The sequence below is a fragment of the Canis lupus genome, chromosome X (assembly GCF_048164855.1).
Source record: "Canis lupus baileyi chromosome X, mCanLup2.hap1, whole genome shotgun sequence".
NCBI lineage: Eukaryota > Metazoa > Chordata > Mammalia > Carnivora > Canidae > Canis > Canis lupus.
In genome coordinates, this window is record NC_132876.1 from 80,373,205 (window position 1) to 80,398,791 (window position 25,587).

At 48.5% G+C, this 25,587-nt stretch overlaps 1 protein-coding gene, 1 long non-coding RNA gene, 1 other non-coding gene and 1 pseudogene across 6 annotated transcripts in view; 2 read left to right on the forward strand and 2 right to left on the reverse strand.

The window, feature by feature from the left end:
- Positions 1–12,906, forward strand: part of LOC140627191 (uncharacterized) — a 139,313-nt gene extending 126,407 nt beyond the window's left edge. For both annotated transcript variants that reach the window (XR_012026057.1, XR_012026058.1), the window contains one exon: positions 12,141–12,906. This is a non-coding gene — a long non-coding RNA (uncharacterized lncRNA). The remainder of the gene's footprint in view (positions 1–12,140) is intronic.
- On the forward strand, positions 7,658–8,150 carry LOC140627827 (large ribosomal subunit protein uL24 pseudogene; annotated as a pseudogene).
- A 2,922-nt stretch (positions 12,907–15,828) lies between the features above and the next one.
- LOC140628180 (melanoma-associated antigen D4) lies at positions 15,829–23,510 on the reverse strand. 3 transcript variants are annotated; one of them, XM_072817279.1, is made up of 13 exons: positions 23,372–23,510; positions 22,189–22,399; positions 21,058–21,894; positions 20,494–20,697; positions 20,323–20,386; positions 19,997–20,076; positions 19,546–19,637; positions 18,740–18,819; positions 18,615–18,657; positions 18,141–18,203; positions 17,047–17,161; positions 16,259–16,689; positions 15,829–16,066 (listed from the first exon to the last, which is right to left on the reverse strand). In XM_072817279.1, exons 2-13 carry the CDS (start codon positions 22,396–22,398, stop codon positions 16,057–16,059), a joined length of 2,229 nt encoding a protein of 742 aa, XP_072673380.1. In that variant the 5' UTR covers position 22,399; positions 23,372–23,510; the 3' UTR covers positions 15,829–16,056. The 3 variants fall into 3 exon arrangements, with proteins under 3 accessions (XP_072673380.1, XP_072673381.1, XP_072673382.1); XM_072817280.1 differs by having other exon boundaries at positions 22,189–22,429; positions 23,372–23,506; XM_072817281.1 differs by lacking the exon at positions 23,372–23,510 and adding an exon at positions 23,238–23,371.
- LOC140628951 (small nucleolar RNA SNORA11) lies at positions 17,407–17,538 on the reverse strand. Its single transcript, XR_012026864.1, has one exon. It is a non-coding gene; the product is annotated as a small nucleolar RNA SNORA11 (small nucleolar RNA).
- Positions 23,511–25,587: the final 2,077 nt, after the last annotated feature.

Below are 25,587 nucleotides of genomic sequence, written 5' to 3' on the forward strand. Positions count from 1 at the left end.
GATGGCCAACAGATACATGAAAAGATGTTCTACATCACTGATCATCGGAGAAATGCCAATCAAAAGTACAATGAGATCACACCGCACACCTCTCAGAATGGCTAAAATCACCAACACAAGAAACAACAGGTGTTGACGAGGTTGTGGAGAACGGGTAACTGGATGGAAATGCAAACTGCTACAGTTGCTGTAGAAGACAGTAAAGGGTTGCTCAGAAAGTTAAAAGTAGAACTACCATATGATCCAGCAATCAGATTACTAGGTAGTGACACAAAATATACAAGAACACTAAATTCAAAGGGATATTTGACCCACAGTTTTATGGGTTATAAACCTATATTTATTGCAGCATTACTTACAATTGCCTAATTATGGAAGCAGCAAAGGAGCAACGGAAACAAAGGAGTAAAGGGAAAAGAGGGAGAGAGAGAGAGAGAGAGAGAGAGGGAGAGAGAGAGGGAAACCAAGGAACAGACTCCTAACTATAGAGAACAGATTGATGGTTACCAGAGTGGAGTTTGATGAGGGGATGATCAAAATAGGTGGTGGGGACTAGAGAGTACAATTATCATGGTGAGCACTGAGTAATGTACAGAAATGTGGAATCACTATATTGTACACCTGAAACAAATAAAGACTGTATATCAACTATACTGGAATTAAAATTTAAAAACAATAAAAACATACATGCATATTGCCAAGTTTGTTCATTATATTTTTTATGTATTTTTTTTATTGGAGTTCAATTTGCCAACATATAGTATAACACCCAGTGCTCATCCCTTCAGGTGCCCCCCTCAGTGCCCATCACCCAGTCACCCCATCCCCTCACCCACCCACCTCCCTTTCCACTACCCCTTGTTCGTTTCCCAGGGTTAGGAGTCTCTTATGTTCTGTCACCCTCTCTGATTTTTCCCACTCATTTTCTCTCCTTTCCCCTATAATTCCTTTCACCATTTTTTATATTCCCTGTATGAGTGAAACCATATAATGACTGTCCTTCTCCGATTGACTTCTTACTTCACTCAGCATAATACCCTCCAGTTCCATCCACGTCGAAGCAAATGGTGGGTATTTGTCATTTCTAATGGCTGAGGAATAGTCCATTGTATATATTGACCACATCTTCTTTATCCATTCAACTGTCAATGGACACCGAGGCCCCTTCCACAGTTTGGCTATTGTGGACACTGCTGCCATAAACATTGGGTTGCACGTGTCTCAGCTTTTCACCGCATCTGTATCTTTGGGGTAAATCCCCAGCAGTGCAATTGCTGGATCGTAGGGCAGTTCTATTTTTAACTCTTTGAGGAACCTCCACACAGTTTTCCAGAGTGGCTGCACCAGTTCACATTCCCACCAACAGTGCAAGAGGGTTCTCCTTTCTTCACGTCCTCTCCAACATTTGTCTTGTTAATTTTCACCGTTCTCACTGTGTGAGTGTTCATTGTATTTTTCAAATCTTTTATATCTTTGTAATTTTTTATCAGAACATTCTGTCGGTAGTGAGAAAATTGTTTTAAAACCTCCCATCATGCTTATGGATTCACATATATGTCCTCGCAGCTCTGCCAAGGTTTGTGTTATATTATGAGACTGTTGTTCAGTGCAAACAGGCTCATAACTTTTATATCTCTGGTGAGTTATGCCTGTTATGATTATTAGGCATCCATTTTTACCTATTGTAATGCTTCTTTGCCTAAAAGGCCATTGTTTCTGATGTAAATCAAGCTACACCAGCTTGTCTTTCTTAATATTTTAAGGTATATGTTTTTCTAATTTGTAACGTTGAATTTTTTGTATAGCTATACTTGAAGTACATTTTTGTAAGCACCATAAGGTTGGTTTCCGTCTTCTTCTCCTCCTTACCCGTCCTTCATCCTCCTCTTTTTCCTCCTCCTCCTCCTCTGCATCCAGACTATTAATCTTTGTCTTCTAATTGGAGTATTTACCTCTATAGTGATTATTGACACATTCAGGTTTAAATCTAACATCTTAGTATCTTCTATTTCTCCTGCTTGTTTATGCTCATTTATCTCTTAGTTTTTGCCTTCTTTTGGATTAATTTAAAAATGCGTCTATTTTCCACCTCTATCACCTTGATAGATATTTGCTTTTTAATTGTTCTTTTAGCGGTTATTTGGAGACTACTACATGCATTTTTAACTTCTCAGCGTCTAATATAAATTGACCTTTTCATGTCATCACAGAAAAAGTAACTACCTTAGAACACTTAGCGCACATTTACTCTCTCCTTACTTTAATGTTCCTGCTGCCAATTTAATCGCTCGTAGACAGACAAATGCAACCACACGTGGTTTTAACCTCAAAAGACATTATCCTTTTTAGTGTCATTTTCTAAAACCAGCTTCATTACTTCCTCATCTTTAAGTTTGATCAGGGGTCGTTCTCTTTCTGCTTAAAGAATACACTTACGTATTTCCTTAAGAGTGGTGGTGCTGGTGAAACATCCCTTTCTAATTTAAATTAATAGATTTTAACATTTGCCTCAGTGTTGTGCTTATACAGAATTGTTTGGAAAGTATAGAGAGTTCCTGCATACTCCTCCCCACCACCTGCACCCTGCCCTTGGATTCCCCTATCACTGACATCTTGTATTACTGCGGTCCATCTGTTACAACTGATGAACCAATCAATATTGATTCATGATTATTAAAGTCTATAGTTTACACCCCAGTTAATTCTCTGTGTTGTACTTTTGACAAGTGTGTAACGACGAGTCCATCATTACTGTAACATAGAGAATACTTTCACTGTCCTACGGCTCTCTTTTGCTCCATTTATCCTTCCTTCCTTCCTTCACTCCTCCCAAAGCCTGGCAACCATTGATCTTTTTAGGGTTTCCACAGTCTTGCCTTTTCCAGAATAGCATATGTGCTTGCTGGAATCATACAGTCGGTAGCCTTTCCAGGTTGTCTTTTTCCATGTGGCAACATGCTTTTAGGTTCCTGAATGTGTCTGCAACTCGGTAACTCTTTTCTCGCTATCGCTGAATAATACTGCATTACATGGATGTAGCACAGTTTATCCACTTACCTATTACAGGTCATCTTTTGTTCGAGCTCTAACGAGGTATGGTTGACAAGTAATAATTGTATACATTTAGGTGGGGCAACGTAAGGTTTTGATCTACACAATGGAACGACTACCATGATCAAACCAATTAATGCAGCTACTTTTTTTTTTTTTTTTGCGGTGAGAACACTTGGTATGTACTCTCTCGGCAAATTTCAAGTATACGATGCATTATTATGAGCTATAGTCACCATGCTGTAATTATTTCATTCAAGTTTTAGCAATCATGAATAAAGCTGCTATAAATTTTTGTGTGCAGGTTTTAGAGTGGACAAATGGTTTCGACTCACTTGGGTAATTACCAAGAGGCATGATCGCTGGGTAATAAAACAGGAATATGAAACATTCATTGTTTTGTTTGTCTGAAAGTATCTTTATTTCCCTTTCTTCTTGGGTGGTATTTTTCCTGGTTATATAACCCTAAGTGGGCCATTATATTCTTTCAGTACTTTGAATATATCACTGTACAGACTTCTGGACTTCCTTGAAAGTCAATTGTCACTCCCATTTGTCCAGCTTTGAAGCAACCATTTACCCTGGTTGCTTTCATGATGTTCTTCTTGTTTGCCTTTCTTTGTTGTTGTTGTTGTTGTTTTCGGTTTGGTTTGGTTTGGTTTGGTTTGACAATGTAAGTTTAAAAGCTCTTTCCTTTAGAATTATCTTGCTTGGGATTCTAGTCTTCCTTGAGTCTTGAGCAAGATGTTATTCATCAGTTTGGAAACACCAGGCCCTTATCAGTTCAAATATTGCTTAGGCACTTTTCTCTATCATCCCTTCACTTAACTCCAATTAAAATATGTTACATGTCCGTTCGCCTCTGCATCTGCTGATTCTCTTCCTACCCATTCTGTATTTTCCAACGTGTTTTCTCTCTACATTTTGTTCCGGATATTTTTATCTGATCCATCGTCGAGTGCACTAATCTCTCCTCACCAAGTGTTAAAAACATACCCAACACAGTTCTTGCTTTCAGATATTTTTATTTTTTATATGTACAATATCCGTTCTGTTTATTTTTTGTTTTGTTGAGACATATATTACGTTCAATAAACTCAGTGGACAATGAACCGTAAGTGTACGGTTTGATGGGTTTTGACAGATTGAAACGTGTGTGTAACTATCACCAATATCAAGATAGAGAACATTTCAAGTGTCCTCCAACGGGCTCTCCTGTGCCTTTCAAGTCATTCTCCTTGCTCCACCTCCAGCCCTGGGCAACCACCTAGCTCCCTTGTCTCGTTTGAGTTTTAACTTCTCAAGAATTATATGCCAAACGAAACAGACAGCATGCAGAATAGTGTTTCCAGTCTTCCATGTAATGCTTCTGATATTCCCAAGCATTGTGTATGTTGTTGGTAGTTTGTTCCTTTCTGATACACTGTATGGAGGATACTTGATGTAAGGAGCACTGGGTGTTATATGCAACTGATGAGTCACTAAATGCTACCCCTGAACCTAATAATATACTATAGGTTAACTAAATTTAAATAAAACATTTTCTTGAAAAAGGATATCAATGAAATAGAAGACAAACCACAGAGGAAAATGGAACGAAACCAATGGCTGTTTATTTTTTTTAAGATTTATTTATGTATTCATGAGACAGAGAGGCAGAGACACAGGCAGAGGGAGAAGCAGGCTCCCTGCAGAGAGCCTGATGTGGGACTGGATCCCCAGACCCCGGGATCAAGCCCTGAGCCGAAGACAGATGCTCAACCGCTGAGCCATCCAGGTGTACCCCAACAGCTGCTTAATCAAATAATTAATACAATCAATACAACTCTATATAGACTAATCAAGAAAAATTAGTTAAGACGCTAATGACCTGTATCAGGAATAGTGGAGGGGACATGACTTTAGAGTGCAGAACCGCAAAAGTAACAATAAGGGAAAGTATGAATAATTTCATTACCGAAAAATTGCCAACGTAGATAAAATGGACAAATTCTCTCAAAGATGCAATCTATCAAAGTCCATACAAGGAAATACAGAATGCTTAAATATACTTGTATCCCTTAAAGAAATAGAATCTGTGGCTAAAAACCTTCTCACAAAGGAAGCTCCAGGCACCATTGGCCCCGCTGATGTGTGTTCTACAAACTATTTCAGGAAGAAATAGCACCACTTTTACAGAATTCTGTCAGAAAAAATGAAGATGGAATACTTCTCAGTTCATCCTGTGAAAGCTAGAAGTGTCCTTGTGCCAAAACCAGAGGCATTACAAGGAAATATAACTGCAGATCAATATCCCTCAAGAACATAGACACGAAAAATTTTAACAAATGTTAGTAAATTGAAACCCCAATATATGGAAGACATTCTTTATGGCAAAATGAGGTTTCTCTCAAAATGTAAGTCCTTTCAAACATAATCAGATTAATCGATTTGTAATCTATTAAGATGGCCTCTAGAGCATAGAAAAGGCAAGGAACGGATTCTCCCCTAGGGTCCTCAGATGAACATAACTCCTCCGTAGACACATTGATTTTGGCCTTGTAAGACCCATTTTACACTTCTGACCTCCAGAGCCCTAAGATAACACACCTGTGTTGTTTCAAGTCACTGAAGTATGTGGTAATTTATGATAGCTGCAATGTGATACTTATATAAACCAGAAAAGGCATTTTAATTTTTTTGTAAGAACTTTTTTATTTTTTATTTTTATTTTTTTATAAATTTATTTTTTCATTGGTATTCAATTTGCCAACATAAAGAATAACACCCAATGCTCATCCCATCAAGTGCCCCCCTCAGTGCCCGTCACCCAGTCACCTCCACCCCCCGCCCACCTCCCCTTCCACCACCCCTAGTTCGTTTCCCAGAGTTAGGAGTCTTTCATGTTCTGTCTCCCTTTCTGATATTTCCCACTCATTTTTTCTCCAGAAAAGGCATTTTTAAATATAAATTCAATTAGTCAACCTTTAGTACATCATCGATTTCAGATGTAGTGTTAAATAATTCATGAGATGGGTATAACACCCAGTGCTCATCACATTACGTGCCCTCCTTAAGGCCCATCATCCAGTTACCCCATCCCCACACCGACCTCCCCTCCAACAACCCTCAGTTTGTTTTCTAGAGTTGAGAGTGTCTTATGGTTTACCCACCTCTCTGTTTTTTATCTTATTTTCCTTCCTTTCCCTTATGTTCATCTTTTTGTTTCTTAAGTTCCACACATGAACGTCAGCTTCTTTTTTTTTTAAGATTTGTTTATTTATGAGAGAGAGAGAGAGAGAGAGAGGCAGAGACACAGGCAGAGGGAGAAGCAGGCTCCATGCCGGGAGCCTGATGCGGGATTCGATCCGGAGACTCCAGGATCGGACCCTGGGCCAAAGGCAGGCGTCAAACCGCTGAGCCACCCAGGGTGCCCGAACGTCAGCTTCTGATATCTTTTTGCTTCCTTCTTTCTACTTCCTCTCAGTTCATTTTTTACACCTTTTTGTTGCATCTTAGCTTCGTATTTTATTGATGTTAAACCTTTCTTCTTTCCTAATATAAACACATAAAGCTACAATTTTCTCTCTAGGTGGTGCTTTAGCTGAATCATACAAGAGTCTACAGGATGTGATACAATTCTCTTCAGTTCAAAGGACTTTCAAATTTCCCCAGTGCCTGTCTCTGGCCCTGTGTTATTTTGAAGTCCGTTGGTTAATTTCAATGTTTTGCGGATTCTCTTGAAATCTTCTTGCTATAGATTGCTTGTTTAACTCCACTGTGCCCAGAGAACATCCTTTACATGGATTTCAGTCCTTCTTCATTGATGGAGCATTATTTTATAACCCATGATAGACTCGTGCTTGTTGCACATTTCATTGCTTGTCAAGAAAATGCGTCGGGCAGCCCCGGTGGCTCAGCGGTTTAGCGCCGCTTTCAGCCCAGGGTGTGATCCTGGAAGCCCGGGATTGAGTCCCACGTCAGGCTCCCTGCATGGAGCCTGCTTCTCCCTCTGCCTGTGTCTCTGACTCTCTCTCTCTCTCTCTGTGTGTGTGTGCGTGTGTGTGTCTCGTGAGTAAATTAATAAAATCTTGTTTTAAAAAGGAAATGCAAAAAAAATTAAATTAAATTAAAAAATAAATTAAAAAAAGAAAACGCATATTCCACTCTACTGGGTGGGATGTTCTATAATTGAGTTGATTTAGCTGGTAGTGTTGTTAAAGTCTTCTTCATACTTCTGGACCTTCTATGTATTTGCTATATCAAAATCTAAGAGAAGTTCTGAAATTTCCAACTATTAAATATATTGGTCTATATGTCTTTTCAGTTCTATCAGTTTTTCACTTTATGCCATTTAAAGTTCTGTTTTCCAGTGTACCTGAGGATTGTTATGCTTTCCTGAATTATTGATGCTTTTATCATTATTAAATGTCTCTGTGTATCATCGGTAATACTCCTGGTCCAAACATTTAACTTAGCCATTATCATAACTTGTTTTCTTACAATTTATGTTCACATGGTATCTCTTTTTCAATGCTTTTACATTTAACCGATCTCTGTCTCCATCTTAAAGTGAGTTTCACACTTCCCTTCTGCAGCCATCACTGAAGCGCCAGCAACCAACGTGATGTTCAATCCCTCTGTGACTTCTGACCAGAGCAAAACCATGAAAGACATTGCAGTGCACCTTCCCACATTCGCAGGAAGGTTATGTCTTCCCCTCTTCCTAAAGAGCTGAGACAGAAGTACAACCTTTAATCTATGCCCACCTGAAAGGATGATGAGGTACAGGTTGTGCCAGGACACTGCAAAGGCCAGAAAATTTCAAAGTAGTCCAGGTTCACAGGAAGAAATATGTCATCTACATTGAATGAGTACAGTGTGAGAAGGCAAATGGCACAACTGTCCATGTGGGCATTCACCCTAGCCAGGTGGCTACCACTAGACTACAAGTAGACAGAAACTACAAAATGATCCTTGAAGGTAAAGCCAAATCTCGCCAAGTAGGAGAGGAAAGGGGCAAATATAAGGGAGAAACATTGATAAGAGACAGGAATAAAGTATTCTTATATAAGTCTTTAAATAAAAAAAATTGTTATAATGAAAAAACACCAAAGTGAGTTTCCATTCAATGGCATGTTGTGTCTTGCAGCTCTCCTGCCTAGCAATCTCTGCCTTTCACTGGGAAAGTTTAGAACATGTACAATTAGCTTAATTATAGACATGATTGGCTTTAAAGTCATCATCTTTTTTGAGTAGCATTATTTCTTCTTTTCTTTCTTCTTTTCAAGCTTGCTTATTTGCTTCCTTCCTTCTTTTATTTCCTTCTTTCCTTTATTTTTCTTTTCATTCTTTCTTTAACCCAATTCTCTCACCAACTTATGTATTACTGAAGTATTTTTCATTCTCTTTTCTTAGTTTGAAATATTCTTCTGTATCCCAATTTCAATCTACAATATTTCAATATTGGTTTAATACTTACTCCTTTTGTTTTTCATTCAAGTGGTTCCTGTAGGGATTATATTATACATAGTTAAAATTAGGCATTTCATAAGTCAATCGGAGAAGGACAAACATTATATGGGGAATATAAAAAATAGTGAAAGGGAATAAAGGGGAGAGGAGAAAAATGAGTGGGAAATATCAGAAAGGGAGACAGAACATGAGAGACTCCTAACTCCGGGAAACGAACAAGGGGTGGTGGAAAGGGAGGTGGATGGGGGGTGGGGGTGACTGGGTGACGGGCACTGAGGGGGGCACTTGATAGGATGAGCACTGGGTGTTATGCTATATGTTGGCAAATTGAACTCCAATAAAAAAATTAGGCATTTTACCTTTAATGATAAAATTTTTCTTCATGTACAAAGTATGCTTTTATTTCTACACTCCCATCTGTTTGCTTTTATTTCCATAGACTTTATTTATACATACATTGTGTCCCCCACAATGCATTGTTATTGGTGGTGTAAACAGAGTTAACTTTTTAAAAAAGATTTATTTATTGATTTGAGAGAGGGAGAGAGAGAGAGAGAGAGAGAGAGAGCGAGCACGGGCACACAGGAAAAGGGGAAGGCTGAGAAGGAGAGAGAGAGAGAGAATGTCAAGCAGACTCCCTGCTGAGCATGTAGCCTGATGCAGGGCTCAGTCTCAGGAGCCTGAGATAATGACCTGAGCCAAAATCCAGAGCTGGACGCTTCACCGACTGGGCCACTCAGGCTTCCCAACATTCAGTTAACTTTTAAAGAAAGGTTTTGAAAGGTAAAATAATTAACCCTCGCTGTATTTACCATTTATATAGCTATTCATTCATTCAGGTTTATCTGGGTTGACGTTTGGGGTGGTTTTCTTTAACCCTAAAAGAATGTAGTCAATATTTTCTATAGTGGAGTACACTGCTGTTCAATTCTAATGATTTTTTTGGTCGAAAAGAACTATTTTGTCATTCTTTCTTTAATTGTATTTTAAAAATCGTGACATGGACTTCTTTTGGACATCTGGTTCTAGGGATTTGAACACATGTATGGATTCTTGTAGCCACCATAACCATATGTGTTCAGAATGCTTCCATAGCCCCCCTGAAGTCCCTGGTGCTATCCCTTTGTAGTCACATACTCTCTCTACACCTCACTATGGGACCACTGACTTGCTCTCTTTTATGATAGTTTTGTCACAGCAGGAGAGCCATAGAAATGGAATCATTTAAAATGTGACCTTCTGAGACTGGCTTCTACCACTAAGCAGAATGCTTTTGAGTTTTATCCAAGTTGTTGACTATATCAATGCTTCATTCCTTTTGGCCATTGAATAGTATTTAATTGTATGGAAAGAATACACTTTGTTGGCAGGATACTTGGGTTGTTTCAAGTTTTGAGTGATTAGGAACAGAGCTGCTACAAACACTCATTTACAGGTTTTTGTATGAAATCCAGTTGAAACTTCTCCGGGAGAAATACTTGAGAGTGCGATTGCTAGGGCCATATGGCTGAGTATATGTTTAACTTCATAAAAAGCAATAAAATTGTTTTTCAGAGTGGTTGTGTTGCCTTACGTTCCCTCCAGTAACATGTGGTGAATCCAGTTGCTGCCCATCCTCAATACCATTTGATATTGTCACGTGTTTGTGGTTTCCTTGCTTGTTTTTTTTTTTTTTGTGGCAATTTCAGCAATTTTAATATAGGAATACTGGTTTCTCACCATCATTTTAATTTGCATTGCCTGAGAGCCAGTGAGTGTGATCATCCATTCATGTGCTCAATTGCCACCTATATATCCTTTTGGTTGAGGTATCTGTTCAAGTATGTTCTCCATTATTTTCTTGCTGTTGAGTTTTGACAGCTCCTCATATACCCTGGATATATGCTCTCTGTTGTTTAGGTAATTGTAAATCCATTCTCCCAGCCTGAGATTTTTCTGCTCAAACACTCAACAGCGTTTTTCGCAGATAAAAAACAAGGTGGCGGGAAAGTGGGTGGTGTTTTACATAGAACATCTTTCTCAAATGCAGGTCAAAGATTTTGTTGTTTCCTTCTAAATGTTTTGCAGTTTTATAGTCTTGATTTATATCTAAGATTTATTTTTCCTGAGTTATAAGATGTGAGATTCTTTTTCTTTTCGATGGACATTCAGGTTTTTCCACACATTTGTTGAAACCTTCTGTACTTAGGTAATGTGATTCCTCCACATTTATTTTTTTCCCCCATACTTGTTTTGCCTATTCCTTTTGCTCGTGTGTTTGTTTTTTCTTTCCATATAAACTTTAGGATAGGCTTGTCTATATCTACAACACATCCTGCTGCCAGGATATTGATTGAAATTATAGTAAGTCCAGACATAAATTTCAGAATTGACTTCTTTATCATGTTGAATATTCTAATCTGTGACCATGGCATGTTCTTCTATTTATTTGGATATTCCTTTATTTCTTTTTTTCCCCAGTGTTTTGCTGTTTTTAGCACATAAATACCCTGCATCATTTGTTAGATTCGCATCTAAGAATTGACTTTCTTTTTTGAGTGGTAGATTTCATTTTCCAACTCTTCTTCGCTAGTGTATAGAAATATGGTCGATTTTTGTGTTTTAATCTTGTATCCTGCACTCTAGATTGATTAGCTTATTAGTCCTAGGATATTTTTGTATGTCTGTATGACTTTAACACAGACAATCAGGTTGTCTGTGAATAGGGGCCATTTTGATTGAGTGATTGATTGATTTTTAAAATTTTTATTTATTAGCTTGAGATAGAGAGCTAGAGAGAGGATGAGCCGTGGGGAGGGGCAGAGGGAGAGGGAGAAGTGGGTTTCCCGCTAAATGGGGAGCCCCAAACCAGGCTCCATTCCAAGACCCTGAGATCATGACCTGGGCTGAAGACAAACGCTTAACCGCTTAACCGACTGAGCCGCCGAGGTGCCCCACCATTTTGATTTAATCTACTGATTCATGGTGTCACCGCACGGATGAATAGCCAAAGCATTCAAGCAGAGCAAAAGAAGGCGGGCACGAAAGATTACATACTGCACGTTTATGTGTATAACAGACACTAGGAAAGAGAATTCTAATCTATGGTGATATAGAAAGAAGGTCACTGGTGGCCTAAGGCTGGATGTGGATGCTAGGGATTCACTGGGAAGGGGTGCAAGGGAACACGATTAAGTGGTGAAAATGTTCTCTTCCTTGATTGGAGTGGGAGTGACATGGATGGAAGCATTTGTCAGTGTCCATGGAACTGGACACTTCAATGGGCATTATTTTGTTTGTAAATTAAACCTCAATAAAGCTGATAAAGAGAACCCCATTGTTAGGTCAATTTGGAGTTCCTCAAGTTGCTAAAAGGCAAAACAGAGACCTGTGATAATGAAAACATTCAGGGCCTTATCATCATTCAAAGGTTGTGCTCGTGGGCACCATGCAGAAGGCTCTGGCCAGCCTCCCCTCCCACCCACCCCTGCCACCACACAGATGAATGAACAAAGTGTGCTTCAGAACAAGAATTTGAAACTACAATGGTTGGACTCCATCTCCTGGGAAACGGCCTTCTGCATTGATTTTTTTTCTCTTAACTTACCCTTGCCCTCACTGCATTCTGACCCTGTGCCTTGTGCCCTTTTTTTCAGGTCAAGGGGGAAAAAAAGCAAGAGGAGGAGATTTGAGATGGTGGCCTGATTGTAGAGGTGCTCCACTGTGTCTCCATTCCAGTTGCTAGGACCCCAAAGTTTCATAGGCAGCTTCAGAAACAGGCTAAAGCATCACATGCAGCTGCTATTCTTCCACAAGGCACGTGATTCTCCAGCTCTCAGGGATCTCAGATTCCTGGCTAATAGCGATGGGCTAGTGGTAGTAGAACTACATCTTTCCATTTCTTCCCTCTCTATGTCAGGAGGCCCACGTTCACCTAGACCTTGTCTCTGATATCTCTTCCCCTGAGGCTCATGAGGTAGCACCACGCTGTAATTGCCTAATGTTTTTCAAAGGCCAGGTACAAATCGAGACTTCCATGGACAGGGTAGGGGAGCTGCTTTGTTCCATACCCTCCTAAACTGTAACCCCACAGTCTCTGTAATTTTCTTCCTTCATGTGGTGATTGGTATGTACACTGCTTTCATTTCTTGAGCTTTGTAACCCATAGATACGTCAACTATTTCCAAAGAAAATTGCCTGCATTGGTTGAGCCACAGACTAAGGCGGGAAGCCTGGCAAGGAACTGTTGTGTCACCTTCAGGTGTGAGAGCCCTTTTCTGACATGGAAGCTGAAGTGCTGGCACCTCGGGAAACCGTGAGGGTGTGTGAGCAGCGTTCAAAGTCATGTTGGAAGTGTACGATGTCCTGCAGATTTGTATCATTTCTATGATGGTAGTTTCCAAATAAAGCACACTTGCAGTATGGAGTCATCCAAAATTGAACCCCGGGGAACTTGGCAACTTGACATCGGACAAGTAATTTCCTCTGTCTGGCCTTCCGTCTCCTCACTGGAAAAGATGGTTGAGTTTAGGCTGAGGTTTCTGGTGCTAGTAGATTTCCGATACCTTCCAATCTCTACTGCTCGGTACCATCTTGGAGACGGTGAGGCAAGCACTGTAAGTAACCCTGGCTGCGCAGATGAGAAAATGGAGACTAGGCTCTGAGAGGTGGAGTGACTTGCCTGAGGTCACAGGGCTCAGGGGGACAGGGAGGAGTGTTAGTCTCAGGTGCTTTCCAGAGGACCTCCATCTCAGACATGTGGAGATTGAGAAGGGGGCACATGCACCTGTCCTTCTCCGACTGCTTTACCCACTTCCTACCCACTTTCATGCACAGGTCATACCAGCTGCTCCCAGCCCCCATGGGAGCTGGGCCAGGCAGTGCTGGGTACATGCTTTTACCCTTATTACTCAGTGAGGAAACACTTGAGGCTCAGAGAGATGATGTGACAGGGGAAAGCAGATCCACAGGACCTCAGAGCTGGGGCACACTAAGAGTACATCTAGCCCAATCCTGTGCTGTGAGAGGTGGGAACTCTGAAGGCCAGAGAGAGAAAAGGCTGAGCCAAGGTCACTCGTCCAGGTGGTGGCAGAGCTAGGTCAGAGGCCTCAGGCAAGTCACTCCCCTTCTCAGAGTCCATTTTGTCATGTGTGCCGTGGGAACAGTCACCCCTGCAGAGTACCAGGGAGGATGGAATGAGATCCTGCACCCAAGCACTGGGCCCCAGGGCCTGACAGTGATGATGACAAAGAGGAGGAGGAGGCTGGGAGGGTGGTGGGGGCCTTAAAAGCCCAGGATGAACCATGGGGACAGGGAAGCCGCGAGGGGTGGGGTCCTGGCCCAGTGAAGGGAGATGGGAAGTACTAAGCACAGCCTGGATGGGTGAGAGTGGCTGTTGTTGGAGAGTGGTGAGAGATAGAAGTGTGGCTCCCATGACACTGTGAGCCCCTCTAAGGTGGTGGCAGCCAGCTACAGTGGACAGAGCACACATTTAGCCTTGGAGGATCTTGGGTTGGGGCCCCAGGAGGGAGACTTGCCTTGGTGGCACGTTTGCCCTGTGAGTAAGCAGGTGGGCTGCCTCTCAGGTGACCAGCCTGAGAGTCAATCTGTCAGCATTCCCCTGGGTGTTCCTTCCTCCCTCTTCCAGAGGCCACCCCACTGTGTTCTTCCTCCCCGCCCACCCTGCTCTCAACTGTCCCATGCAGAGTGCAGCTCCAGGGAAGCCCCTTGCCCCCATCCCGCCCACCCCATGAGAGGGGCCAGCCAGGGGAAAGGAAGATGGAAGAGGGGAGTGTTACAAGCCCACAGGCCTGGGGAGGTGGCACCCTCACCAGCACCCTGTTTCTGAGAGCTGCTTTCTCCTCCTTGCCAGATGAGATGCTGTACCTCAGGTGTCCTCTGCACACAGTGCTCACGCTCACACCTGTGGCTTTGGGTGAGTGTCTGCACCCTCATCCATGAAAAGGCATGTGCCTGCTGTGTGCACAACAGGGTCCTGGGAGGTTCCCAGGGTGAGCGTGCCAGAAAAATCTTGGATCATTCATCACCCCAGGACTCGGATGCCAGGCATCGTTCATCCCTCTCTCATCCCAGACCATGCATCAGGAAAGCTAAAGTGAAGGGGACTCAATTTCTGTCGGAATCACAGTGTCCACGTGGCCAAGCAGGGACCCAGCAGCCAGGCAGGCAGACACCACAGAAGTGGTCGGCTAGACAGAAACCCAGCTGAAGCCTGACTTCAGGGGAGGAAACCTTATACAGCTAGCATCCTGAGGGTGTGACCTATGCAGCCCCATGGGACCCTTGCTCCGAGGGCCTGCACACGTAGTTCAATGCGTTACCGTCACTCTCTTGGGATTCTTAATGATTTCCGAGCAAGGGGTCCCACGGTTTTCATTCTCCACTGGGCCTGTGAAAGTATGTGCCTGGATCTGGGTCAGGAGCCAAGTCTGGGTGAGAGGAGGGAACCTCTTCTTGGGGGAAAAGAGGCAATGGTGTGCAGGGGCCCTCACACGATCCTCTTCTTCTTCTTAACCTGGGGCCTCGTTCTTCAACTGTGGGCATCACTGAGGGACCTGAGAGAGCTCTGGACACTGTTACTGCGTGCCACTGAGCTCTTCCCAGGCATCTCTGCTCTTACTGTCGTCCCTTGCAGGAATCGCAGTCCCAACCCCGCTCCTACAGGGATCACCCCAAGCCCTGGAAGACACCAGAACTTAGGCCCAGCCTTGGCCTTCACTGGTTCCCAGCAAAGGAGAGCTCTGGAGCCCACAAACAGGCCTCGGGTCCGGTCACAGGTTGTTGAGGTCTGTTTTCATTAAACCTACTCTGTGGGCAATTATGGCTCCTCCCTCAACCTGCTGGAGGGGTGAAAATGTCCCCGAGGCCTATCTCATTGTCCTGAAGACTCCACCTGAGGGAGAGATGAGGTGCTAAAGTTGTGTGGATGATGAGGGAAGGGTTCCAAGATGGCACCTCCAAAGATGAGGTGGAAGGGTCTTGGTGGATGTCTGTGGACCCTGCACCTTGGTGGGAGGGATAGTGGCACCAACCCACAGCCTTTCATTCCACCCCTCTTCCTGCCAACCCCCCTCCCCCTGCCACCGTTGGCGCCCAAGTGAGGTTGTACCTCGTAGGAAGTCACGCCACCGTGGGGACTGGAGCCTCTCAAAACTCATGGTCTGGACACCCAGCTGGCACCTCCACATCTTCCCAGCACCCTACCCACACCTGCTGCCTTCCAGGCAGAGGCGGGTAGTATCTACCTCAAAGCCCTCAACCACGTGCCCCCCAGATGGCCACGTCCCCAGGTCCATGCACAAGGGAAGGAGGAAACGCCCCAAGTAACTTTGCAACTTTAATGTAACACTGATACCAAAAACATGAAAACACGACAAAGGCGCACCACGGAAGCGCACAAGGAAAGCACATGATGAAAGCAGGAAGGGCAAAGAGAGCTTCATCTTGCATGCCATCTGGGATGGGCAGGTCGAAGCTGCCTAGAGTGCCTTGTTAAGGAGGGATCCGAGGAGGCACTCTGGCTTGGTGAGGGACGGTTGCGGTTCGGCAGCGTCAGCGTTGCCTGTAAAGGAAGACACAGGAGCAGGTGCAGAAGTATAAACACATGGCAGTGGGGGAGGGGTACGAAGAACGAAACAAGGGTCTTTCACACTCTTTGCTCCCCCACTGCACCCAGGCCTTCCCCCGACTGGACTCCTCACAGCCCCTTCCCATCCCTTGCTTCGGGGTTTTGTTTATGGACTGAAAATCTTACTGGATCCAGGAGAAGAAGTTGGCACTCGTTCTGGCGGCATTTCTGGTCCGGATGGTGGAGCTGGTGCTGGGCCCATCCAGAATGCTGGTGCTGGCCCCGCCATTGGTGCCACTGCTGACGCCGGCTCTCCAAGTGGCTCTCCGGTTGGCACGGTTGCTATTCAGGATGTACTGATGGTATCTGGCCCAGAATGCAAAGGGGATCCTGGCCCAGGCGTCGCCAAAATCTCCATCCTCATCCCAGGTCAGGAGCTCCACCTGTATGTCATCCCAGCTCCACCGTCCAATCAGGGCTTCATCGCCGATGTTCATCTGGGCTCTCATCTGGGCCCTGGCATGTTCCTCAGCCATATCCACGTCCATCGTCTTGAAAGCATCATCCACGGCCTCCAAGAAATGAGCCTTCCATTCCCGGGGGTCTCGGTTCTGATTCTGCGGTAGAGCAACAGAGACCATGCAAACAGCGACCCCACGTTCACGGGGCACCTGCTTCCTGCCATACACTGCCACCACCAGCTCCCACCCCCAGTGCCTTGTGCATGGTCCCGACGAAAGGAAAGACCATTGGGATCCGGCTCTCCTAAGGACTCCCTGCCAGCCCCAGGACCTCACCCCATGCCTCCCACTTACTACACCTCTGTGAACTTGGGGAAGACACCTACTTAGGAATGCATCAGTATCCTCACTGGACAGACAGCCTAAGGAAGGGGGCCATGACCAAGAAACAGAGAAGGTATGGCACAGACCAAACCCACACCCCACCGCCTGGCCCCAAACAGAGGCAGTTACCTGGGCGATGAATCTCAGCACCCTCATCTTGCTGGTCTCGTGACGGGCTCGCAGACCCCAGAAGAATTCATACTCGGGTGGGCTGCTATTGGGGACCTTCTTGTATTCCAGGTACCTCAGTGCGAGAGGAAGATAAACGTTTGCCTCCAGCCAAGCAGACCTGCTGTTGTGCCAAGGGCTCCCGGGTCGTCCCTTCCCAGCCCCGATACTGCAGCTCAGCTCCTGCAGGAGGACTGTCCTGGCCCTCCAGCCCATGCCTCACGCCCATGCTCACTCCCAGGGTTTCTGCCTCCAGGACCGAGGCCTCCACGTGGCGCCGGTCCTGCCCAGACGCCACAGGAAGTGCATGCAGAGTGGAACACGTGTAGGGTGTCTCTGTTTGTAGTAAGGCCACCAGTTTCTGGCCCCTTGTCACAATGAACCCAGATTCCCATTGGGTGTGTCGTAAACAGAGGAGCCATTTCTTCGGGTCCCCTGCTCTGAGCACACTCCTCGGCAGGGTCCCGCCCATGGCCTGGCGGAACCCCAGGACAATCCACCATAGGAGAGGACTGTAAAGGGGAGAAACGCAGCATACTCTCCGCACACCCCCCAACTCCGTGTCTGTTTGTGTGCGCACACATTCGCATGTCTGTGTGCACCCGGGCATGTGTAGTGCGCCTGCATGAGTACACACGTGTTCTCCTACGACCAAGGACCGGGTGGGCCCTGACCAGAAAGGTAGGCGGGCTGGGCTCCAGGACCCAATGGGCCCCTCACCAGCTGGGGCCACGCTCAGGCTTCCAACTCTCTGAGCCCCAGGTTCCTGGGATGTAAAGCAGGAGACATTCTCCTACAGCCTAGGGGGACAGGGGCCAAATGGCACAGTGGTTCTAACACAACCTGCACTGGAGTCTCTGTCGACTTCTACTCCCTCTCTCCAAGGCTGCGCTGGAAGTCTACTCCCCGCCAACACTCACACACCCCACCCACCCTCACAGAAGAGACGCCTATCCCGCTGTGCTAAGATCCGGCATGGAGAGTGGCTCGCTCAGCCTGATCAGCCCACGAGGAATGCGCGAGTGTGAGACAGAGTTAACTTGGCCAATACTTACTTCTGCTTCACAAAGTCCTCTGTAATGAGCTTCTTCAGATCTCCAAGGAATGGGTGCCTCACCCTGAGGGCCAGGAAAGGAAGGAATCCATAACCACACACAATGGCAGTGCCTGGATGTGGGCAGGTGTGCTCCCTAGCGGGATGGAGAGCGTCCCAGCCTGTGGGGCATCCCCATGGAGGTCTGGAGTGGCAGCAGGGGCCACATGGCCCCATGTCAGGGATGCCCTCGGCAAGGGTCGGATTTGAACCCTCAATTCTGATGGGTTCTCTGAGATCTCATCTGGGGACAGAGGGGGGACACGGAGCAGAGAGGGGCTTGAGAGTCCAGGGCCATTTCACCATGCACCCTCAGCGCTCAACCCAGTCCAGGACATCCACCCTCCTGCACGAGGCCACCAGGCTATTTACAATCCCGGGGCCACCAGTGCCCAAGGACAGCACTGAGGAGCGGGAGCCGAGAGCCCAATCATACCCAGGGCGCAGTCCCATCTTGCGTAGTGCCTCCCAGAGGACGGCTGCGAGAGGAGAAGAGACACAAGAATTCAGCACACCAGGCTGAGACTGGGCAACCCCCTGGCTGCGGGTCCAGCCACTCACCCTCGCTGGCACGGTTGCCATTCATGAAAATGACTCCCAGGATCACCAAGAGGAGGCTCAGCCTAGGAGTGTCCTTGGTCCTAGAGGGGTAGAAAGAGGGATCCTGTCCAGCAGCCGTTTGCCCAAGAGACTAGGGCTGGCTCACCCAACCAGCTTTGCCCACAGGCCTGGGCTACGGGGTTGTTCTTCGCACACTACGCACAAGTTGCTCTCTAATCCAGACCATTCATTCCTCTGTCTGAGACTGAATCGCTTCATGCCTCAAATGCGGATGTGAATGCCCCCTCACAGAGTTCCATCCAGGAGGGGGTCAGGCAGGGAGCAACCACTTGGCAGTGGCAGCAGCGGCAGCAGCAGCAGCAGCAGCAGCAGCAGTAGCGTGTTCGTGTTCGGGGGCACATCCAGACCTTCCCTGCCCCTTGAGCATCGGGAGTTACACTGGACAGGAAGCTTCCTTCCTCCAGGACCACCACTGCCAAGCCCAGGCCAGGCACATAGCAGGAAGAGGCAGGCAACAAGGAGCCCACTTTTTTTTCTTTCCCAGAAGATGGGGTTTGGAGGTGGTGTGGGGGGTGGGGTTATGGGCGTGGGGAGGGGAAGCCCCCCCCGAGAGCATCAAGAGCATCGAGCAAGGCTTCAGCCTAGGCCACTTCCCCTTTCATCCCCTAATCACTGGGTACCACGGACTGCGGGGCTGGGAGCCGGAGCTGTGCCAGGCACCAAAGGCCCCTTTTCCAGCTGCTCTGAGAGGAAGGGGAGGGGGAGGCCACAGTGAGGAAGGCCACAACCCTCCTGCCCTTTCTTACTTTCCCAGGAGGCGAGCTGAGGAATCCCGGGTGCACACGAGAATATACAGGTGTTCCTCCTTGTCAATTTCCTTCAGGTGGATCCCAAACTTCTATGTGGGGGAGAAGACAACATGGGATCAGAAACCCGTGCTGCCTGTCCTGCAGGCAGTCCTTGAGTTCCCCGCTAGAACTTTCCCTCCACAGGCACCCCGAAGTTATTCGGAAGGCTCAAGGAGAGAGGCTGCAGAGAACTGCCCTGTGGGAGCTCTGGCACTGGCTTCAGGAGACCAGGGAGGCTCAGAGAACAGACAGCATGAGGGAGGGGAAGCCTCGAAGAAGGGATCATGCGGGAGAAGCTAGGAGAGCCCGCCAGAGGAGGTGTACTGAAAGTGGACCTCAGGGGGCTGCAGGGTGCAAGGCTTCCCTGCAGCTCTTGTACCACAGTGAGCTGCCTCTGCCCCTCGCTCACCTTTTCCAGAGTGTATGTTGCTCGTTCGATGATCTCAGGGAAATGTTCATCATATTCTCGGATGACATCCTTCATCATGTCTGCGGGGGAGTGGGGTGGAGAGAGCACCTGGGCTGAGCAGGGTCCAAAGAGCTGCAGCAACCCTCGGTCAACCCTGCTGAGGGGAGCACCGTCGGGAACCCCACTCCCCCCTCCACCCCGTACTGTGCACATGGAGGGATCAGCTGGGCCTGCCGGGTGGAGACATCTGATGCCAGGCCCCATAGGGTAGAGATGGGGATTGTGGGGGGTGTGCAGAGCTCGGGGAGGGGGCCCGGGCTGCCCACCTGAGCGCTTGATGGGGATCTTCTTATAGTCCTTAATCATCAGATATTTCACCAACTTATTTGCCTGGAGGAGGAAGAGGAGCACACGGGGAGAGCAAGGCATGGGTGACCTCCAGGAACTGGCCCACAGGAGAGGAGAGGAGGGAGATGGGAGAAAAGCAGGTTTCTTACCCTCTCTTGCAGAAGGGTCACGTTGCGGGGTGGCAAGCACAGCACGTGTCTTGAGGGCACCTGGGACCTCAGGGCCATCGAGGGCCGGGGAGCCACCTGAGCCCGCACCGTCAATGGGGGCTGCGGTGCTCTCCAGGTTGGTGGGACCGCAGGAGGCTCTCTCTCCTCCTCGCTGCTCTCATATTCGTCATCCAGGTGCTTGGACTATAGTCAGAGTGTCAGAGAGAGGAGACCCAGGGCTAGCAGGCTCACCGTCCAAGAGTGCCCAGCACACATCTCAACCAAAGCACGTACTTGGAAATAAGAGTAGTACAAACAGTGGATGACATGTGCTGAGTGCTTACTACGTGCCCGGCACTGAGCCAACCTCTTCTTCCTCCACGCCTGAGGGCAGAGACTCGGTGGAGTCTGAGCATGCTAGCAAACTCATGTTGGACAAACATGCAAGAGCTGAGAGAAGGGGAGGAGGGGAGGAGGGTGGGGAGGGGAGGGGAGGGGAGGGGAGGGGCCAGAGAAGAGGGCTGAACAGAGAAAGGAGGGTTGGAGATAGCAGGGAGGTCTCACCTTCTTGGTCCTCTTGCCTCCCATCCTGACCCAGGGCTCAGCACTGCGCTGAGCAGTGGCAGCTGCGCCCTCGGGCTCAGGGATGCTCGTTGTGGCCATCTTGGCCTTGGCAGCAGCTGCTGCCACAACATTCTGGGGCTCCACCCACCGAGTCTTGGCAAGAGCCTTTCCAGACTTGGTCGTCTTGGGCCGGGTGGCCGCCCCCTCCCTGGCAGGTGCTGCCTGGGGCACCCCGGAGGAGGCAGCACTGGGGCCCTCTGTGGCGGCCTCTTGGGCTGGGGCAGGTCTCTTGGGGCGTGGGAAGGCCATGCCACTGACACCTGCTGGCTGGGTAAAATCAAAGATGTCGTTCTGACCCAGGAAGGCGGTCTTGGGCCGAGTGGCATCCATCTCACTAGCACATGGAGCCTGAGAGAAAGCACAGGCGCTACTAGGGCCCTCGTTTGCAGCCTCCTGGGCCTGGGAGGCTGTGTGGGGCTGTGTGGACGTTGCCGGAGCTCCTGGGGCGGCCATCTCACTGTTGACTAGCATCTGGGAGATGTGTGGAGCAGCACGGATTGTCTCAGGGGTGGCTGCCTGACCCTGGGCCCCATATGTCATGGGCCGAGGATCTTCTCCTGAAGCCTGGTCTGTGGTCACCGGGTGGTTAGCAACCACCTGATTGTAGGTGGCACGGGCCGCAGCAGCAGCGGCCCTAGCAGCACGGTTGGAGGCAGCTGCGCGGGCTACGTTGGCAGCACGGGCGGCAGCCTCATTGGCAAGTGTTTCTGGATCCAGCTGAAATGCCTCCATCAGAGTCCTAGCCAGCATAGGGTTTTCCAGTTCCCAGGGCTCATTCTGCAAGGCCAGAGAGAAAGGGAGGGGAGGGCAGACAGCTCTACATGTGCTGCACATCATGCTTCCCTGTGCTGGCCAGCCTCCCCCCTGCAGCCAGCTCCCCCTGCCCCCACCCCCCCCACCCCCGGCCCCAGACTTCCGAAACCCCCTTTCTCTGAGCAGGAGAGGGAAGGCTGGGGAAGCTGGGCAGTCCTTCCCCACACAACCCTCCCTTTCATCCACAGCAGCCCCCTCTCCAGCAGCTTCACAGGGGAAAGGGCCCAGGGCCAGCAGGTGGCCCACAAGGGGTCTCACCGATAAGATGCGAAGGCCTGGACCCAAGCTCCCAAAGGCTCTGAGGATACGGATGTCAAAGCTGGTGAGGGTGCCGTAGCCTCCAAAAGCACCGAATTCTTCATAGTCGTTTCCTTCAACCATCTCTTCCTCCCCCACTTCATCACTGCCCTCATCCATGTCTTCAACGTTGTAGGTTTCCGATTCCGTGCGGTAGCTTCCCTCAGCCATGCTGGGGGTCCCAAGGAGAAGAGAGCTCAGCCTGGGAGGGAGGGTGAGGCCTCTTCAGGGGGAGAGGGCGGGACACAGCGGGAGGTGGGATCTCTCAGGAGGTGGGGGGCGGCAATCATCAGGTTACTAGGCAGTACAAGGCAGAGGGAGGGGCCAGGGAGGGGGTGGGCGTGTGGGGGTTCTGTTGGGTTAGATAGTGTCAGAGGCAGAGCCCTAAGAGAGGGACAGAGGTGGTCGGAGGAAACCTCGCACTTAAAGGGGAGTTTAGGCTGGGCAAGCTCCCCATCCCAGCGGCTAGCTTTGAATAGGGAGTGGACTGGCGGGCTTGGGTCTGAAAAGTCCCAAAGGGGATGTGCATCGAGAGAGGGAGAAACAAAGGGTTTTGATTTAGTGATGAAGGGGGAGCAGATGACATGAGAGGGCTCAGACAACAGGGACCCCGGAAAGCTATGGGAAATTGAATCCAGAGACCCTCTGGCTAGGTCCGGGTGGGGGCATTCAGCTGATTCAGGTCTGGGTTGGGCTCATACAGCAGCTCTAGGGGTGTGTGTGTCGGGGGGTGGGGTAGGGGCTCGGAGTAAGTGAGGCATGAATTGGAACGCTGGAGGTCTCAAACCCCAGGACTGCAACTCCAGGAAGGGGGCAACGCGGGTCAGCAGGTTGGGAGTGATCTAGGAGTGGTTGGGGTGGGGGTAGGGCCTCCGCTCTAAGGAAGCTCAGCACGGAGCACACGGATCTGCTAAAGGGGTTCGGATGGTGGGCTCCGGTGTATGCAGGGCTCTGCGTCTCCTGGCAGAGATCCTGGCGGGAGACGGCACGGCGAGGGGGTGGGGTCCTACCTAGACCGTGGGTCTAACAGGGCTCGGTTCTGAGTGCCTGGGCTTTGTTCGGATCCGGGTGTGGGGGCGGGGAGGGCGCAGCGTGCCGGGTGCCACTCGCCCTCTCCCGGTCCGGTCTGAGGCTGGATCCTTACCTTCCCTGGGGTTCCAATGGCGTCCGTCCTCAGCACCAGGAACCCCGCAGCCGCGCCCTCGCCTACTGCTGCCAGCACAGCAGCTCCCACCACCCCGCCCCTTTTCTCCGCGCACCCCCCGCGGCTGGGAAGCCGGCGCATGCGCGGACCCCTCCAGCCCGCCCGCTTTCCCAACAAAAGCCCTCTCCACCAGGTCCCCAGTGCGCATGCGATTCCGCGAGTGGGTGGGCGCGGTGGGGGACTTTTTCTCCCTCCCGCCAGATACCCCCCACCCCTCCTCTTACCAGAGGCGCGCGCACTCGCAGCCTGTGGTGCGCTTCGACCACCCAATCATCTACCCTCAATCCCCGCACCTTTGCACGATGCTTCTGGTCCCTGCCCTTCCCATTCCCGCTAAACTCCTCCAGTGTGGTCTGGAATACACTATGCCTGGCTTCCCTAGCATGACCCCTAGGTCACAAACGCAGTCTCTAGCTGGGTCTCTAACTCTAACAAGGAGAATGGAAATGGCCAGAAGATGCCCGTTGCCTTTGTGTTCCCCAGCACTCTCCACCTCTATGGCCCCCAGACACACTGGGAACATCTGCTTCCCCAGCCACTCTTTATGCAGCTTGGGCATCAGAGCTCTATCTTTGCTGGGGCTGGTCTTCTCTCTTAGCAGCCCTGGGAGGTGGTAGATGTCAACATCCCCATTTTACTGATCAGAAAGCTGAAGTGCGGACACACCGCGTGAACTGACAAGGCCACAGAGCCAGTAAACAGAAAATGCAGTATGTGTGCCTGAGTCTTCCTGACTCCAAACCCCATGTCCCAGCAGTGGTGGCCTGGGGACTGAGGCACGCTCCCCTCTCCAGTTTGAGCGACAGTTCCACACCCACCCCCCACCCCACCCCCAACACACACACCTCTTCTGCCTGCCAACACCTGTCCCAAACAAGTGAAGCTTGTGCTCTCCAAGACTCAAGCTCAAGCTCTGCATCCGGGACATGGGTAGAGAGAGATTCCCCAGGCTCCACCCCTCGCCTAATGTACGTGGGTCCCTCCAGGTGTGGGAATTGCTCCTTGGGGTCCGCTCCCTGCCCCAACGGTCAGGCCTCTTTGCTGTGAGTGGCACAAACGCTCTGCGCCCGAGGCCTTCCTGGTGCCCGCTGGGGCGGCCAGGACAATCAGGCACTTGTGTGTCTGAGCCATGGCAAGCCCTGATTCAGAGTAAATGTTTGCCCGGGGTTCCGTCCAGGGCAGGGGCCTGGGGCAGCTGTGGTCTTGTGGAAAGAAGCTAGGCTGGTCTTCAGAATTCCAGGCATGAAGTGCTGAGCCAGTCTGCTACTAGCGGTGTGAGCCTGCTCAGGTCACTGGAGGTCTCTGACCCCGCTTTCTCGATATGCAAAATGGGAAGCACAGGAAGCACTTCCTGGGGTCTTACCCAACCCAACACATACCGCTAGGCTTCCAGAATGGCTGGAGAGACTGCTTTGGAGGCAGAAAACGCTAGGTTTGCAACTCAAATCGATCCTGTGCTTTTTACAAAAACCATGGTGGACTTTTATATTTGTTTTTTGTGTCAGCCTCTCCGGAACTCCTGTACATGAATGGAAGCTATTGCTAGAACCACGACTTTTACTCTCCAGTGACCAATATCAGTTCTGGCTGGTTGGATGGCTTTCCTCAGCTGTTGCATAGCAACCTCTGCTGTCTTCAGCCCTTCCTGTGTAACACGTTTCTGTGGGAGGTGACCAGACCCTAGAAATGAAAGCCTCGACAAACTGCTCAGTGCTAATAGAAAATACTATGTTCCCATCTCAGACTGAATCTGTTCTTTTTACAAAAACCATGGAGGACTCTTTTATTCCTTTTGTTTGCTTTATGATTTAAATTTCCTTCCTTCTTTCCTTCCTTCCTTCCTTCCTTCCTCTCTCTTTTTTAAAAGTGAGATATAATTGACATATAACCTTATGTTAGTTTCAGGTGTACACCATAGTGATTCAGTATTTTTATGTATTGCAAGAGGATCACCACAATAAGTCTAGTTAACATCCATCACAGTACATAGCTACAACTTTTTCCGCCTATGATGTGAGCTTTTATTACATTTGTTTTTATATCAGCCCCTCTCTCTATGCTATATAAGTGTTTATGCTCATATGCCAATAACTACAAAATCTACAGCCCCAGTTTGAACTTCACCTTTGAGACCCAAATCCATATATTCATTCTCC

Coding starts and splice junctions, on each gene's coding strand:
- LOC140628180 (XM_072817279.1), bottom strand. CDS start 22,398: ATGGCTGAGGGAAGCTACCGCACGGAATCGGAAACCTACAACGTTGAA. Junction 20,698..21,057: donor GAGGCAAGAGGACCAAGAAG/GTGAGACCTCCC, acceptor CTCTGACTATAG/TCCAAGCACCTGGATGACGA. Junction 20,077..20,322: donor GATCCCCATCAAGCGCTCAG/GTGGGCAGCCCG, acceptor ACTCCCCCGCAG/ACATGATGAAGGATGTCATC.